The 17,651-nt window shown below is 56.9% G+C and overlaps 1 protein-coding gene across 11 annotated transcripts in view; it reads left to right on the forward strand.

Annotated features, from left to right (window-relative positions):
• HMCN2 (hemicentin 2) overlaps window positions 1-17,651 on the forward strand; it is a 164,570-nt gene that overhangs the window by 61,923 nt on the left and 84,996 nt on the right. For 9 of the 11 annotated variants that reach the window (XM_054501579.1, XM_054501581.1, XM_054501583.1 and 6 more), the window contains 7 exons: window positions 5,339-5,466; window positions 8,541-8,795; window positions 9,752-9,838; window positions 14,971-15,165; window positions 16,342-16,472; window positions 16,770-16,917; window positions 17,323-17,449. The exons of 1 other annotated variant lie outside the window; for it this stretch is intronic. In XM_054501579.1, the coding sequence (XP_054357554.1) occupies window positions 5,339-5,466; window positions 8,541-8,795; window positions 9,752-9,838; window positions 14,971-15,165; window positions 16,342-16,472; window positions 16,770-16,917; window positions 17,323-17,449 (1,071 nt within the window). The remainder of the gene's footprint in view (window positions 1-5,338; window positions 5,467-8,540; window positions 8,796-9,751; window positions 9,839-14,970; window positions 15,166-16,341; window positions 16,473-16,769; window positions 16,918-17,322; window positions 17,450-17,651) is intronic. One more of the 11 variants, XM_054501580.1, reaches the window with a different exon arrangement.

Here is a 17,651-nt window from a genome sequence, read left to right on the forward strand (position 1 = left end):
CGTGTCTCATGCACCTCCTGCTGAATTTCTCCAGCATGACCTTCCCTCATGTGGCCTCCTCATAGGTCTGTGATGCTGTTCAGGCTACAGGAAAAAGATGCGAGTTGGGGCAGTGGTTACCGGGAGGAGTTCTCTCCAGGCCGCCTGCCCAGGCTCAGACCCCGTCCTGGACCCAGCAGACAGGGCTGGCGTCCACTAGCGCATAGTGGGCATCTGTTGAGTGTTGCCTGACTGTGCGCTCTGTGCTGAGAACCAGCCCTGCAGCAGGCTGGGTGACTCTGCGGGGAGTGCCGTTCATTCCACAGCCACCGGCCCTGCTCCTGGATGCTTTATAGACAGAGGCAGCAAGAACAGCAATGTGGGAGACAGCGGGGGTCTGGGGAGGGCAGGAGAGCAGTATTGAGATGGTGGAAGGTCTGGGGGGAGGGAGGGAGAGCAGGGACCCGTGTCAATGGTGGCGGGGACGGGAGTGTGTGGCATGGACAGGCAATAGCTGCAGTTTGCCATGAAATATTTATTGAACACCCACTGTGGGCCAGGCCAGGGCCCATGCTGAACTGGGGACATGCTGGGGACCTGGGCACACCTGGCTCCTCCCCTCACGGAGCCGTCAGACAGCGTAATGACAGGCGTGGTAAACTGCAGAATGGCATGGGAACTATGTAATGGGAGGCAGGGCATTGCCTGGGGCAGCAGGGAAGGCTTCCCTGAGTGCAGCAAAGGTGTGTGCCGGGGATGAGGCAGACAGGTGAGGCCTGGGAACTGGCATTATTCCTGGCACTCCCTATCAGATGCCCTTTGGTCTCTCTGGGCAGCCCTCTGCCCGGTGGGCCCCTCTCGCTTCTCCCCACCACTCTGACATCTGTGTGCGCCTCACTGCAGGGGCTCAAGCCAGATGGATGTCATAAACAGGAAATTCCCCTCAAACCTCTCCACTCTCATCTGGGCGCTGCACGGAGCCATCTGGCCGTGCATGCCGCGATGAAGTCTGCCCTGCTCATCACACCATGCGCCCAACAGCAGCCTGTTCCTCGGAGACTGTGGCCTCCTCCCTTTCTCCCATCTCTCTGCTGCCGCCTCCCCTTCCCTGCTGGGCTGCAGCCCCCAAACCTCCCACTGAGCTTCTGGGAATGTGGCGGGAGAGTGGTAGGGGGCAGAAGGAGCAGGCAGTGGGCTGCCCTCGAAACCCCAGGCCCATAGCTGCAGCTTCACCTTTTCCCTGAGTCTCTGCAGAGCATGCGCAGGGTCGTGATAAGGCATCTCTCTGTGCCAGATCTGAGCAGGTCCTGGAGATACCAAGAGAAATAAGACGGATGACCCCTTGGAGCCACAGGCAGGCAGGTGACAGGTGGTGACAAGCCAGTGTGGTGAAGGCTATGATGGCAGGATGTTCAGGCAGCTGTGGGAGCCTGCAGGATGGACCTACCAGCCTGGGGCATCAAGTCAGCCTTCCTGGAGGAGGTGATGTCTCTGTATTGGAAGATGAATCAAGTATCATCCAGCTGAATGGGAAGTGCAGGTGTGTCCCAGGTAGAAGGAACAGCATGTGCAAAGGAGGGCTGGTGAGAAGGGCCTGGCCCCCTGCGGAGGAACGGTGGTCCAGTGCCCCCATGCAGGGATGCAGGGGAGTTGGGGGTGGTCTGTGTAGGTCCACAGAGGCCATAGTACTGTGCTTGGGTTTTGTCAGGGAGCAGTGGGCAGCCACAGAGGGCTTGAGAGCAGGTGAGGATGTGGCCAGTTTGGCATTTAGAGCAGACACAGGCTCTGCTGGGCAGGTCCTGGGTCCTTTGGCCTCAGCTTGTCCATCTGTAAAATTGATTCCCACATTTCTTCCTTGGTGATGTAGCAAGCAGAATCCTCCTTCTAGGAAATGATCTGGGCTGCTCCTAAGAAAGATAAGATACCCACTTTTATTGGTGTGAATTGTTAACACTTTTGGAAGTTTTTTTTTTTTTTCAGAAGCCCCCATTTCCTATCTTTTTAAGGGTTTGGTGAGGAGGGGAGTAGGTGTTCTATGGTCCTTAAAGTTCTGGAAGGCAACTTCTCAGATTAGAGTCTGGAGCTGCTCTCTCTCCTTCCTTCCTTCCTTCCTTCCTTCCTCCCTCCCTCCCTCCCTCCCTTCCTTCCTTCCTTCCTTCTCTTCTTTCTTTCTTTCTCTCTCTCTCTCCCTCTCTCTCTTTCTCTCTGCCTCTCTCTCTCTTCTCTCTCTCTCTCCCTCCCTCCCTCCCTCCCCCTTTATTTTTCTTCACAGAGTCTTGCCCCGTTGCCCAGGCTGGAGTACAGTGGCACAACCAGAGCTCTCAATCTCCTGGGTTTGAGTGATCCTCCCAACTCAGCCTCTCAACTAGCTGGGACCACAGGCATGTGCCACCATGCCCAACTAGTTTTTTATTTTTTGTAGAGACGAGGTCTCCTCGTGTTACCCAGACTGGGTGCTGCCTTTTCAAATATGAAATGGGGTTCAGAGATGTTGACTGCCCTGCCTGGGGCGGCACAGCATGTCTGAAGCACAGTTGAACCTCGGATCCAGAACTCCAGTTTCTAGCCCAGACCTCTTCCCACTGGCCCACATCGTCCCTGTTTGCCAGCCTAGGTGTTGCGATGAAATCTAGGGAGGGAACCGCATCCCAGCCTGGAATGTGATTGAATGTATAAGTTTCAGGATTTGGCCGTTGATTGGTGGGTGTCGACATGTCAACATTATTTAATTTTTTAAAAAGCTGTAGAAGAGAACATTCAAGCTGGAGTGGCAGACAGAGGAGAGCTATGCAGGGGAAATGTTTACTCATTGCCAGGACACATACATATTTCTGTGGTGTTTTCTCGCGTTTTCCTTTGCACTATAAAGACTGAGCAACCTGTTCAGGGCTGCGCAGCTGATTGAAGACTGGGGAGAGGTCCCAGACACTGGCTGGGGATTTGTGTCACACTAATAGTGTGTGACACATTTGTGTCACACAAGGCAGTTAGGTGACCTGGAGGAGGTGATGTCTCGGTATTGAAAGATGAGCAGGTGTTATCCACATACTATGTCCCGGGCACCTCAGGCTTTGTGTGCGTGATATCAGTTCATCCTAGATAAGGACACTGAAACTCAGGGAGATGGCGTCCTTGGCCCAAGCTCAGCCTGTAAGAGGCAGAATAGTGGTTCTCACCAAGACACCTGCCGTCAAAGACCCGCACCCATCTGCTCTGCCATGCTGCTTCTTGGGGAAGGGGCACGTCTTCATGTCCCCAGGCAGTGGTTCCCCGGAGGTGGTTCCCCAGCTACTTGTATCAGCTACCTAGGGCTTTTTAGTAAAACCCCAATTCCTACCTCCTCCATGGAATGGGTCTCTGGGTAGGGCCTGAGAATCAACATGTTTCACATGCAGCTGGGAGAATCTGATGAGAACCCCTCCCCTGCAAGGTGTGAGATCTTTGAGAGCAGAGGGTGTGAGCCTGTAGGCCAGGAGACCTGCTCTGGTGCATGTGAGACATACAGCAGTGAGTGAGTGAGTGAGAGAGAGAGAGGAGATGAAGCAAGGAAGGGAGGAAGGAGGGAGGGAAGGAAGGAAGGAAGGAAGGAAGGAAGGAAGGAAGGAAGGAGAAAGGAAGGAAAGAAGGAAGAGATAAAGATCTGAATGTTTAAATGTCCACTCAAAAGGGAGCAAGTTAATAAATTGTGGTGTGGTCATACAAGGGAATATTACACAACAGTCAAAAATGAGTGAATTAACCCTATATGTATACTCATGATGCCATTTATATCATGATATAGCTCATGATGCAAGTTTTAAAACATGCAAAACTTTGTGTATTATTTATGCATGTGCTCTTCTCTCTGTGGAAGCAGCTGACCCTTGTTGAGGGCCTTTCTGTTCCAGACGCCGTGTTATGAATTAGGCCATTCAGTTCTTTTGACAACCCTGTGAGCATTGAGCACAACTGATGGCTCTATTTTCCAAAATGAGATGGCTTAGGCACAGGAAGGTGAGGTGACTTGCCCAACCTCACACAGCTAGCACATGGCCCAGCAGGTTAGACCCAGGCAATCCAGCCCAGTGCCCGGGCTCTGGAGACCACCACCCACTGTGTCATCCACAGCCATCCTCAGAGAACTTGTCCCAAGAGGCTGCTGGATGCTCGGGACAAATGGATGGAGGGGGTGGCTGGAAAGGGGGTGTCATTGCCCTACTTTACAGATGAGACAGAGTTCTCAGCTAGTAGCCCGAGAATTGCCGATGGTATTGCCCTGTTCAATGACTGCATGGCCCGGACTTTGCTTACCATGTCTCATGTGATCCTTACAGCTGCCTTCAAGGTGGGGCTATGAGGAGCCCTAAGGATCCTATAAGGGGCTCTGTGAGCCCCGTTTTGCAGAGGAGGAAATTGAGGCTCAGCAGAAAGCAAGGTGGGAGCCAGGACTGGAGCATCCCAGGCTTGCTGGGTTCTAGAGCCCAGCTGGTGAGTGCAGGGCCAGCGACTGGGCCTTGGAGTCCCCCACCCCGATGCTGGCTGCGTGCTCTTGAGGCCAGCCAGGGTCAGTGGCCGCAGCTGCCCTCTGCGGAGGCAGGGACTGTGCGGAGCCAGCACATATGGGCCAGTGACATCATGTCTGCAGGGGGCCCTTGGGGTCCAGCCCAGCTGCAGGAGCCTGGCTGGGGGTCCTAGATCCCTGTGGGATGGGGGTGATGTGACTTATCAAGCTGAGCCAGACTGGGGAGGACAACGATGGCAGCAGGGGTGGGGACTCCGCAGCTTCCCCATGAGGACCCTCAACACAGTTCTGGACGTAAGAGCACCAAGCGACTGCAGTCAGAGTCAGGCCAGCCCTGGCGCCAGACCAGAGGGCCTCAGGGCTGCCAGCTTCTTCATCCCATACACAGGGCAGGTGTGTGTGGCAGAGGAGGGGGAGTTGCCACCTGCAGTCAACAGGTGTCAAGCGGTGGGCAGGTTCCTGGCCCTGGGCTGAGCCTGTGATAGACTCCGTTTACCAGCCCTGGCCCAGACACGGGCCGTCTTAGCATGCCCATTTTGCAGATGAGGAAATGGAGGCTCCAAGAGGTGAAGCAACTTGCCTGAGGTCACACAGCTAGGAAGGATTTAGAGTTTAGACTCGAACGCAAGCCAGTGGACTCCTAGTCCAGTGCTCTTCTTCTCTTACACTAGTAGGCGTGAGACTGGCCCTGGCCTGGTGGTTCAGGGAGGATGGAGGCGGGGGTGGGAGCTAGATGGTGGGTGCTGGCTTATTCCCAGAAGGCTTCCTGGGGGAGGTGGCTGGTTCAAGTTGGGTCTTGAAGCCTTTCCATGAGGGTGGGGTCAGTGGGGGTCTCACCAGTGCTCCTCATTCCCGCAGGCATGGCCTCCTCCCGTCTGGTTCCCTGCGTCTGGCCCAGGTCCAGGTGGGTGACAGCGGCCACTACGAGTGCACAGCCAGTAACCCTGCCGGGTCCACCTCCCGTCACTACGTCCTTGGGGTGCAAGGTAGGACCAGCTGTCAGCCCCAGTCCCTCCCTGTCCCCCATCACCCTGCCTGTCTCTCAGGTCTCTCAGTGCCCCTCCTGCAGCCCACGCCCAGATCTGTCAGGCTCTGTCACCTCTCCCTCCATGCGCCTCTGCCACCTCCTCTTGCCACCCCCACTTCCTGTCTCCCTCAGGCCTGTCTCTCCTCCTCCACCCTTTTTCTCCACCTCTCCGCATACCCCTTGAGGGGTCCTGGAGATGCTGTTCGGAGGCCCCCAAGAACACAGGGCAGAGCGCAGTGGGAACCTGGGTTTGGGAGGACGGGGGTCAGAGGGGAACCCCTGAAGGTGGGTCTGAGAGCATCTCTGCCTGGTGCGCGAGGCCCAGACGGGAGCCCAGGGTGTGGCAATGGGAGGAGGCCTGTGAGGTGCCACAGAGCCCCCTCCTGCTGTGAGCATCTGAATGCCCCCCAAGAGGCCCTTCTGAGCCCCTGCTCCCACCACTGCCATCAACGAGGCACTTTGTGCACCTATAACAGGAGGTGCCACTCTCTCTCCATGTATCCCTTCCTCTTGTCCAAGGTCCCTATGTACCCACTGTGGCTCTGATTCCCAGCCTGGTGGGGGGTCCCAGGAGTGGGTGTTCCCCTGTGAGTCCAGGGCTCATTCAAAGGGAGCCAGCCACTGGGAGTCATACACTGAAAAGGGAGGGTGCTCGTCATTCGAAAGAACCCTGAGAGGCATCCAAGACAGGCCCAACTATGGCCCCAGGGCCCAATCTGCCCTCCTGTTTTCAGAGATCATGAGCCAGTGAAGAATGGCTTCCCTTTTTAAAATAATTGGACAAGCATAAAAAACCAACCAAATAATATTTTGTGACATTTCAAATTTATCTGAAATTCAAATTTCAGTGTTGGCTAGACACAGTGGCTCATGCCTATAATCCTAGTACTTTGGGAGGCCTAGGTGGGAGGATGGCTTGGGCCCAGAAGTTCGAGACCAGCCTGGGCAGCATAGCAAGACCCCATCTCTACAAAAAATAAAAAATTACCCACTCGCAATGGTCTGCACCTATGGTCCCAGCTACTCAGGAGGCCGAGGTGGGATGATAGCTTGAGCCCGGGAGGTCGAGGCTGCAGTGAGCCCTGATCGTGCCACTGTACTCCAGCCTGGGCAACAGTGTGAGACCCCGTCTCAAACAAAACGAAAAACAAAAACTCAGTGTTTATAAATACAAGTTTTATTGGAACACGCCCATGCATGTTCATCTACGTGCCGCCTGTGGCTGCTTTAACCTCTGACGGCAGAGGTGAGAAGTGGAGGGAGCCTGCCTGGCCTCACAGCCCAGCATCCTGACCACCTGAAAAAGTGTGCTGCCCCAGATCTAAGCTCACACCCCATTTTACAGATGGACAAGCTGAGGCCCAGAGTGGGAAGGGGCTCCAGGGTTCCCATGGGTTTGCATGGGGGTGTGAGACAGCCACGGGAACACGGAGGCAATGTAATGAGCAGGGCCTCAACGTTGACAGAGCTGGGTTTGAATCCTGACTCTGCTACTGACTGGCTGTGTGACCTTAGGCCAGTCCCTTGGCCTCTCTGAGCTTTGCTTTCTTCCTCTATAAAGTGAGGCTACAATAAAGCCCATCCCATTGTGGGCATTGAATGCTCGGAACAGTGGAAGCTGTTATTGTTTTCAGCGGGTGTGTGTGAGAGAGATCGACAGATGGGTGGGGCATCCATGCTCTCTGTGCTCCTGGGCACCCAGGCCCTGGGCTAAGGGATTGGTCTCCACCCAAGGGCCAGGATCCCATGCGTGGTTTTATATCCAGGCTCCTTCTCAGAAGCTGCGTAGGGGGTGGGTGCACCTCAGCTTCCCTCGAGGGTCCAGGACACTTGTCCCAGTGTCCCATGCAGTGCCTGGAGCAAGGTGGCCCCTGGGCTCTGAGAAGTCTTCTGTGCCCACGCAGTTTGGCCCTGCAGGAGCCTGGACCCTTGGACACTCAGACCCAGGGTTGGTGCCAGCTCCTATACCCTGAGGGAGGGGGGCGACTCTCGCCAAGTCATATAACCTTTCTGAGCCTCAGTTTCCCCCCCGCACATGGATGGCATCACTTGCCGTGTAGGAAGGACCGAGTGAGATGGAGGATGAGAAAGTGACTTGAAACCACAAATGTGAAAGAACGGGAAGCCACAGCCAGGGGGAGGGAAGGACGGGGCAGTGGTGCCGCCCAGCTGGAGTGACTCCAGCCACAGCGTGCCAGCCACCGGGCTCTGTGCTGGCTGCTTTACTGCCGCACCTCATTTCACCCCGCGGGGCGGGAGGGGTTGTGATGAGGGGAACTGAGGCTCTGGCTGGAGCAGGGTCCCTTGGCTATAAGGAGCTGAACTGGGATTGGAGCCGTCTCTGCGCATGCTGCCTCCGAACCTTGCTTAGCCATTATGAGTCAACCCCTCTGCCTTGCCTCAGTTTCCCCTGTGCACTGAGCTGGATGAATCCCAAGTGGCACTTTTTTTTTCTTTTCTTAGACAGAGCCTCCCTCTGTCACACAGGCTGCAGTGCAGTGGCACGATCTCAGCTCACTGTAACCTCCGCCTCCCGGGTTCAAGCAATTCTTGTGCTTCAGCCTCTGAGTAGTTGGGATTACAGGTGCGCGCCACCACGCCCAGCTAATTTTTGTATTTTTAGTAGAGATGGGTTTCGCCATGTTGGCTAGGCTGGTCTCAAACGCCTGACCTCAGGCGATCTGCCCACCTCGGCCTCCCAAAGTTCTGGGATTACAGGCGTGAGCCACCGCTCCCAGCCCCGAGTGGCGCTTCTTAAATGATGTCAGGCACATTGGCGAGGGCAGAGGGATATACAAGCTCAGCCCTGAGGGTTGAGTCTTTCAGGAGTGCGTGTGTTCAGGTGAAAGACCGGAGCTCACTCACTTTGGGGGAGTCCATGTGAGGTGTCCCAATGTCTTTTCCTGCCAGCCTTAGATTGTGCTCCATGACAATTTTGCTGGTTGGTGACATCTGAGATGTGGCTTGGGTCTAGGTTCTGGGACCCTCTCGCCTGGGCCCCCCAACCTTGATACCCCTCGTGTGGCCCCTCAGTCCCCCCTCAGGTGCAGCCAGGCCCTCGGGTTCTGAAGGTGCTGGTGGGAGAAGCCCTGGATCTGAACTGTGTGGCTGAGGGCAACCCAGAGCCCCAGCTGAGCTGGTCCAAGGATGGCGTGGCGTTGCAGGGCCGGGGGCCTGAGGGCTCCGTCCACTTTGTGGCCATCAGAACCTCTGATGCCGGGAGGTACCGCTGTGAGGCCTCCAACAGCGCCGGGGTGGATGCCTGGGAGGTGGAGCTCAGGGTGCTGGGTGAGTCTCCCTGGCCCCAGAACCTGCTTCTCCCCAGCTCTCCCAGTCACAGCCTGGACTTGGGAGGTGCTCATCTCTGTTCCAGGCTCTGTGCCTGCCCGTTCCCTTCCTTCCTGGGACAGATAGAGCCCTGGCCCTTTCTGGGACCTTCTGGCCCCACAGCTTTGGGGCTATCCTGTGTCCAGGAGCCTTTGTCAGCCCTTGAGTATGGACCAGGTGGTCCTCAGAGCTCCCAGCAGGGGTTCCCTGTACTCCTTACCCTTGGGCGGTGACCTGTGAGGCCCCTGAGTACCTGGGTGGACAGAGGCACCTGGAGCAGTAACCAGGGAGTGGCACTGGACCCAGGGCCATCCAGACAACCATAGGCCAGTCACCTACACCCTCTGACCCCAGTTTTCTCACCTGCAAAGTGGGTCCAATAGTATGTGGGGGGTCCATGTGAGAGAGTGTGTGAAGCACCTGGCGCATAGAAAGTTCTGGATCAGTGGTGCTAGCAGTTTCACTATTAGGAATTTAAAACAAGCTTGGGGCTGAGTGCAGTGGCTCATGCCTGTAATCCCAGCAATCTGGGAGGCCGAGGTGAGTGGATCGCTTGAGCCCAGGAGTTCGAGACCAGTCTGGCCAACATAGTGAAACCTCATCTCTTAAAATAAATTAATAAATAAATAAAGGCTTGGAAAGCCACTTCTGAGAGGGACCACTCATGGCCCCTTGTGTTTGAGGGTACAGCTCAGCCTCCCCAGCCTGTGGGGCTCGGCCCTGGTGGCTGCATCATGGGGCCTCCCTGCACGGTGAGCCAGTACCCCTGGCCCTGACTGGACTTGCCAGGAGGCTAGGGGCTGGGATTCTAGAAGGGGACACCCTCCCCATTGGCCCTGGGTTCCTTGGAGGCAGGGGTTGAGGGGTCCCAGGCTTTGGGCTCGAGGTAGGAGTGTGGCCATGTTGCCTCCCTACAGAGCTACCACACTGGGGGGCTGATGAGACCAGCGGCCTGCTGGAGCGAGTGGCCGGAGAGAACGCCAGCCTGCCGTGCCCTGCCAGAGGTGAAGCTGCGTCTGGGGTGGGACTGGGGAGGTGGGGTGGGCTGGCTTGGAAGGAGTCCCCACTCACATTCCAGTGCCCTGGGTTGCACATGGCAGGCGGAGCCCACGGGGCACATCCTGCTTGTCAGCAGCATACCAGGTAGTTTGTCCCATTGTCAACCCTGCAGGATGCTGTTAGCATTCACTCCTTTTTATTGGGGGCAATCCAGGCCCAAGGGGGTTAAGTGACTTGCCTGAAGTCACACAGCCAGGGTGTGACTCAGAATGTGGATACGTGTGACCCCTGCCCTGCCCCCCTGTGCCCATCAGCATCTGGGGGTGTGATCGCCAGGGCTGAGGCAGCCCAGGGTCCTTGTGGGTTGGGGCTTTGTGGTCAGCCTGCCTCTCCCCATGCCCCTGACTTTCCCACAGAGGATGGATTCAGTGGTTCTGGCCAAACCAGCTTTTCTGGGCTTGTCTTCGGGGTAGGAGCACAGCGTGGGGCCGATAGCCACCTTGGGTCAGCTGCTCAGCGCCGAACCCTGCCCTGGCCCTTCCTGGCTTTGTAACTCAGGGCAGTTTCCATCTCCTTTCTGAGCCGCACTTTCCCTGTCTGTACAGTGGGGTTGTACCAGCCCCTCTGCATGGAGCTGCTGTGAGAACTCAGTGGGACCCCATGCGTGCAAGGGGCTGGCACCTTAGGAGGGCTCAGGAAATGTGCTGGATGCCTGGCTTCTGCCTTTTTGTGAACCCCACGGCCCCACCCAGAAGATCCCTCCTCAGCCCCTGCCACTGCCTCAGTTGCTTCTTTCGGCATTGGCCTCCTCCATGGCTGGGAGCGCCGCCTCCCCTCTGTGGGGCTGAGGTTCTCTGGAGGGTGCTGTCTGGTGTCTGGTAGCAAGTGGCAGGTCACCAAAGCCTGGCAGGAGCCTGGGGGGCATCTCTAGTCTCGGTCGTTGCTATGTGAGCCGCAGGATGCCCTGGAAGGCCCCAGAAAAGGACTCGGGGAGGCAGGTAGAAGCAGGGATGGCACCCACCTAGGCAAGGGGAGGACCTGGGTGGGAGCTCTGGGAGCCCCTCTGGATCCCCAGGCGCAGAGCTGCCCACCTGCCCACCTGCCCACCTGGCCCCCGGACCCTCCCCGACCCAGGTCCCGGGCCCTTGACTATGGCGCCACCTTGCGTTGGACTCTGCTGACAGCAAGCAGCCGTTCTGTGCTTTTGGGAGGTGGGAGACAGTGGAAGGTGGGACCCACCCAGCCCCTGACTACCACACGCAGCCCTGGTCAGTCAGGGACCAGCCCTGAGCCTGTCAGCCTCACCCAAATCCCCTCTGATAGCACTGCCTCTCCCCCACCGGGCCTGCCGCCTGGGCTGCCCCGGCCTCCTTCCCGGTGAGGAGGGCCTTGTTTCACAGCCCTGTGGCCTTGAGCTTGGAGCACTCTGAGGGCTACAGGGATGGGACTGAGCCCAGCACCCTCATGGGGACTCCCTGGGCCCTGCAGTGACACCATCTGCCTCTTCCTCGTGGGGTGGGGTGGGGTGGGGTGGGGTGGGGTGCGAAGGCCCAGAGCCTGGACACCCACTTGGTAGTGTGTGTGGTGTGTGGTGTGTGGGACTCTGCACAGTGGGGAGGGGGCGACGTGAGTGACTCTGGGCAGCAGCTGGTGCCCGGGGATCTCCTTGTCACAGAGCTTCAGGGCCGTCCTGCACTAGAGCACTTTAGGCTGAGATTGTCTGTGCTAAACAAAGTTCCACAGCAGAAACCCATCACCCCTCCTGACCTGCAGCTTGGAGGCCCCCGGGGCGGCGGGAAGTACAGGGGCTCTCAGGGGAAAGCTGAGGAAGATGAGAGGGGGGTGTGCATGTGTGTGAGTGTGTGAATGTGTAGTGTGTGTATGTGGTGTGTGTGTCATGTGTGGGATGTGTGTGCATGTATGTGTTCTGTGTGTATGTGATGTGTGCATGTCGTATGTTGGGGTGGTGTGTGTGTAGTGTTTGGCATGTATGTTGTGTAGTGTTTGGTGTGTGCATGTATGTGTTCTGTGTGTGTGTGGTGTGTAGTCTATGTATATGGTGTTTGGTGTATGTCGTATGTGTGGTGTGCACGGTGTTTGTGTATAATGTGTGGTATGTGGTATGTGGTGTGTATGTAGTACGTGGTGTTTGGTGTGTGTAGTGTGTGTGTGGTGTGTGTATGGTGTTTGGTGTATATGTTGTGTGTGGTGTGTAGTGTGTGGTGTGGTATGTATGTGGTATGTGGTGTTTGGTGTGTGTGGTGTGTGTATAGTGTTTGGTATGTATGTTGTGTGTATGTGTATGGTGTTTGTTGTGTGTAGTGTGTGATGTGTGGTGTGTGTATGGTGTTTGGTGTATATGTTTGTGTGTGGTGTGTGTATGTTGTTTGATGTGTATGTAGTGTGTGTATGATGTGTAGTGTGTGGTGTGTAAGTGTGAATGTGTGGTGTGTGTGTGTGTGTGTATGGTGTTTCGTGTGCATGGTGTTTGTGTGTATGGTGTGTAGCATGTGATGTGTATGTGGTATGTGGTGTTTGGTGTGTGTGGTGTGTGTACTGTTTGGTATATATGTTGTGTGTGTGGTGTGTGTATGGTGTTTGGTGTATGTAGTATGTGGTGTGTGTGTGTGTGGTGTTTGGCATGTATGTTGTGTGTGTGGTTTGGTGTGTGTAGTGTGTAGTGTTTGGTGTATATGTTGTATATGTTGTGTGTGTGGTGTGTATAGTTTTTGGTGTGTGTGTGGTGTGTGCATGGTGTTTGGTGTGTATGTTGTGTGTGATGTGTGTATGGTGGTGTGTGTAGTGTGGTGTGTGGTATGTATGTAGTGTGTAGTGTTTGGTGTGTATGTTTGTGGTGTGTGCATGGTGTGTAGTGTGTGTGTGGTGTGTGTGGTGTGTGGTGTGTGTAGTATATGGTGTGTATGTGGTGTGTGGTGTGTGCAGTGTTTGATATGTATGCTGTGTTTGTGGTGTGTGTGTATGTTGGTGTGTGGTGTGTGGTGTGTATGTGATGTGTGTTGTGTGTGTATGTTGTGTGTGTGGTGTGTGTAGTGTGTGGTGTGTATGTGGTGTGTGGTGTGTGTGGTGTTTGGTATGTATGTCGTGTGTGGTATGTATATGGTGTGTGGTGTGTGTAGTGTGTGGTGTGTGTAGTGTATGGTGTGTATGTGGTGTGTGGCATATGTGGTGTTTGATATGTATGCTGCGTGTGTGGTGTATGTGTATGTTGGTGTGTGTAGTGTGTGGTATGTGTAGTATGTGGTGTGTGTGTGGTGTGTGGTGTGTATAGTGTGTGGTGTGTGTGGTGTTTGGTATGTATGTCGTGTGGTATGTGTATGGTGTTTGGTGTGTATAGTGTGTGGTGTGTGTGGTGTTTGGTATGTATGTCGTGTGGTATGTGTATGGTGTTTGGTGTGTATAGTGTGTGGTGTGTGTGGTGTTTGGTATGTATGTCGTGTGGTATGTGTATGGTGTTTGGTGTGTATAGTATGTGGTGTGTGTAGTGCTTGGTGTGTATGTTTGTGTGTGGTATGTGTGTATGGTGTTTTGTGTGTGTAGTGTGGTGTGTGGTGTGTACGTGCTGTGTGGTGTGTGTATCATGTTGTGTGTGTGTGGTGTGTATCCCCACAGTGGGGAGTGGGGGTAGCAGCCTCTGGCGGTGGGACATTCTGGCCTACATTCTGGGCAGAGGATTCCAGGGGAAAACGGGCACAGAGGGATTCAGTAAGTTGCCCAAGGACACGCAGAGCGTGGGTGGACATGGAGCAGGGCCCTGGGCCCTCCCTGTCCCTCATGCCAGCAGGGAGGGTCTCTGGCACTTTATGGTGGGCAGTCAGGGTAGGGCGGAGGGGGCAGGGCACCCTCCTGCAGAGATGATGCCAGTGTGCCTTCCATGTGCCATGTCTTCCCCGCCACCATGCTTACTGGTCCTTCCAAGGATGAAAGAGTGAGTGGCCCACAGTGTTAAGTGTTTACCCCTGGGCCCCCGCTGCCAGGGGCGGGCCTTTCTGGTGATAATCAGTGTTAGCTACAACAGTCCTGATGACCAGTGGTAGCAGCAGAAGGCGGGTGGGAGTGACGTGCCGATCTGCAAGTGTGGGGACCCCACAGGCTCCCGTGAGTCAGCACTGGTGGAGGTCAGGGGGCAGGTGAGAGCTACGGCCAGGATGGCGGCAGCAGAGTGCGTGCCTGGGGCTCACGCTGTGACCTCTGGGCAGTGTGCCTCAAAGGGGTCACTTGGAGGACTGGGCTGTTAGCTTCAGCTCACATAGGACCCCCTCTGGGCAGGTTCTGTCCTTGGGGACCGTGAATGACAGCTCCACTCCAGCCCAGTGGGCAGCTGCTTCTGGCACACCTACTATGTACCAGGCTGTGTTAACAGACCAACATGGGGTGTGTCCTAGAGGTCAAGGGGCTGGGGGGTGTGGCACTCACGGTGGGGCTGGAGGCTGGGGGGTGTGGCACTCACAGTGGGGCTGGGGGTTGTGGCTGGCAAAGTGACTGGCCCAGGCTTGTGGAGGGAGGAGCAGGAGCAGGCTGAGCAGATTTGGGGCCTCCCGCAGGCCCTGACACCAGGGCACAATGCAGGGTGCTGGAGCGTGGCAGGCTCGGCTCGTTCGTTGATTTAGTGCCTACTGTGTTCCAGGCACTGAGCTAGAGGCTGGCGGTGGCAGCAGGGAAAAAAACAAAGAGCCTGGCCCTCATGGGGTGGGGGACACAGACAAGAGGCAACAGAGACCTGGATCATAGATGCGTCCTCTGGTCACTGGAAAGTGGAGGACGATGGCTGAAAAGCAGGGAGGGCAGGGGCTGGGGTTACCAGTTGGGGTGCAATTCTAAATGAGGGGACTGGGGCCTTGCTGTGAAGAGAACCAGAAAACAGGCATGCAGTCCCCTGCCTTGGTCCCTCAGGGACCCCGGGAGGCCGTATGGATGGGCAGTGTGGGTAGGTGGCGGGTGTGGGGGCGCCCACAGCTCCGAGGGAAATGCTCCTCCCAGCCTCGGGGAGACGGAGGTGCCTGGAGTCATCCCTGGAGGGTCAGCCCCTTTTGCACAGAAGAGCCATGTGGGGGACAGTGCAGGTGTGGAGGGGAAGGTGTCAGGATGTTTGTACTGATGACTCCATGCACCCTGCCAGGAACGCCCAAGCCTCAGGTCACATGGCGGAAGGGCCCGTCCTTGGAGCCCCTGCATGGCCAGCCAGGTGTGGCAGTGCTGGAAGAGGGGTCTCTGTTCCTGGCTTCCGTCTCACCCGCGGACAGTGGAGACTACGAGTGCCAGGCCACCAACGAGGTGGGCTCCGCGTCCAGGAGAGCCAAGCTGGTGGTCTATGGTGAGCAGGGAGCCAGAGCTGGGGGCAGGAGAGGAAAGCGGCAGGGACCGAGGGACGGGCCTGTCTTCCTCCCAGGACCGCATCCGGCCAGTAGGCCCACAGTAGCATGACAGTAGCATGGCGTGCCCAGGTGTGGCAGTGCCAGTTCCCCAGGGCCTGAGAGCTTCCTACACAGGAGAATCAGGTCCTGCCACCAGATGCCAGTGAGGGGGAGGGCTTGAGGGGGCTGGGAGAATGGCAGGTTGCACTGGACACCCCACTTCCCTAGAGAGACCCCCATGGAGAGAGTATGGGGGAAGCACCTGAAATTCCATCAGTGTCTTTGAGATTGGTCTAGAGGTGAAGGCATTTTAAAATGACCCCTTGGCTGGGTGTGGTGGCTTGCACCTGTAATCCTAGCACTTTGGGAGGCTGAGGCAGGAGGATTCCTTGAGCCCAGGAGATTGAGACCAGTTTGGGAAAGAGAGACCCTGTCTCTACATAAAATAAACTTAAAAAATTATTTTTAAAAATGAGCATGGATGGCAGTGCAGAGCCCCAGAGCCCACCTCTGGGTTAAAACTGTTACCCCTGGCCTCTTCTCACATTCTTGTCCTCAGCAGGGAGAGCGCCCACCCCCCACATCCAGGGTGCTATGTGCAGAGGAAGGGGACCCCCCTTAACACAGGCAGTGTGGGTGGGCTGGGGAGTGGTCTCTGCCAGCAGGATGAACTGGCCTCACTTGGGCAGTTCTAACAGCTCCTAATGCCACCTGCTGCTTCCCCAGGACCAGCTGCTCTGGCTCACCCTGTAATGACTTGCTTAAGACATTTGTTACAAAAGCATGGCCAGGCCTCACCTTCAGAGATTCTGACTCAGGGGGACCCTCCCTGGTCACTGTGACACCAGGTTGGGTGTAGAACCGGATGGATCTAAGGGGACTCCAGCACCTTGCAAAGCTGAGAGTCAGAAAGGGTGGCACCTGGGCCTGGGCACGACTGGGGGTGTGTCAGTCCCAGGGCAAGGCTGCTGTGGCCGTCTGCAGGTCCACAGGACCCTTTGTGGCTGGGTGGACGGGGACAGGCAGACCTTCTCCAACCCCAGTGACGAAGGGGAGGGAATGGCCCAGATGAGGTCCCTTCGGATGTGGCCCTAAGGGGGCAGGGAAGCAGCTCCTTGGCTCTCCTTGCCCCTAAGTGCCCCCCAGCATCCGGGAGGATGGGCGCAAGGCCAATGTGTCGGGCATGGCCGGGCAGTCCCTGACGCTGGAGTGTGATGCGAACGGCTTTCCAGTCCCTGAGATCGTGTGGCTGAAGGACGGACAGCTGGTGGGTGTCCCCCTAGGGTGAGTGGGGTACGGGTGGGATTTGGGCTGGGGACAGGCCTTCTGGATGAGCGTTCCTGCGTGTGCCAAGGTGGGGCAGGGAGATGTGACAGCTGTCTTTCGGGGTGCTCTGGGGTTCAGGGCAGTGGAGGACAGTGGAGCCTGGCGGGGGCTGCGTGGCAGAGAGCATGGCACCGTTCCGGCCACTGGCCACCTCTTGAGCCTCAGTTTCCTCATTACTGATGCTGGGGGTGGTGGCTGGATCCTCTCTTACTGGCTCCCTCTGGCCTCTCCTACCCAGATTCCTAAGGTGGGCAGCCACCGCCTCCTGGATGGGGGCCAGTCCCTCCACTTCCCCAGGATCCAGGAGGGTGATTCTGGGCTCTACTCCTGCCGGGCAGAGAACCAGGCTGGGACCGCCCAGAGGGACTTCCATCTCCTTGTGCTCAGTGAGTGAGGCCTGAGCCCCGCAACTCCCAAGTGTGTCTGGCCCTGTAGCCCCCACTCTTGCAGGCACGCCGGGGGAGAGGGTGGACTTTGCCTGCGGAGAGCAGGGGGCACAGAGGGGCCCATGACAGACCCAACCCCCATCTTCACAGAGCTATCAGGCTCGGGGGACAGACATCAGACAGGTGATTAGCAAAACCATTACTGCCACAAGTGCTACCAAAGAACAGTCTGGGTGCTGAGGGCTCCAGAGCAAGCCCTTCTGGCCAGGGTTTTGGGGGGCTTCCCAGGAAGGTCAGGTAGGAGGGGGGCCCAGGCTGGGGGGTCTGCACAGACAAGGGCCCCATGGTAGGTGGGGCTTGCAGGGTTTGAACAGTTTCCCACCCCTCATCCCTTCTCACCCCCAGCCCCTCCTTCCATGCTTGGAGCCGGGGCCGCTCAGGAGGTGCTGGGATTGGCTGGTGCAGATGTGGAGCTGCAGTGTTGGACCTCAGGGGTCCCCACGCCCCAGGTGGAGTGGACCAAGGACAGGCAGTGAGTGCCCCCCCTCCCCGAGGATGGCGTGGGGGTGGTGACCAGACTCGGCCTGCTGGTTGTGGGGGTTGGGGGAGGTTGAACTCTTCTTGGGGAGCTGAGAGGCATGGCATGTGCCACCCAGGGCCCAGACTGAGGGCTGTAGGGGTGCCTCCCACCCAGCGGAAGATTAGCCAGGGAGACCCCACTCTTACCTCAGCAA

This window comes from Pongo pygmaeus, chromosome 13 (genome assembly GCF_028885625.2).
Source record: "Pongo pygmaeus isolate AG05252 chromosome 13, NHGRI_mPonPyg2-v2.0_pri, whole genome shotgun sequence".
NCBI lineage: Eukaryota > Metazoa > Chordata > Mammalia > Primates > Hominidae > Pongo > Pongo pygmaeus.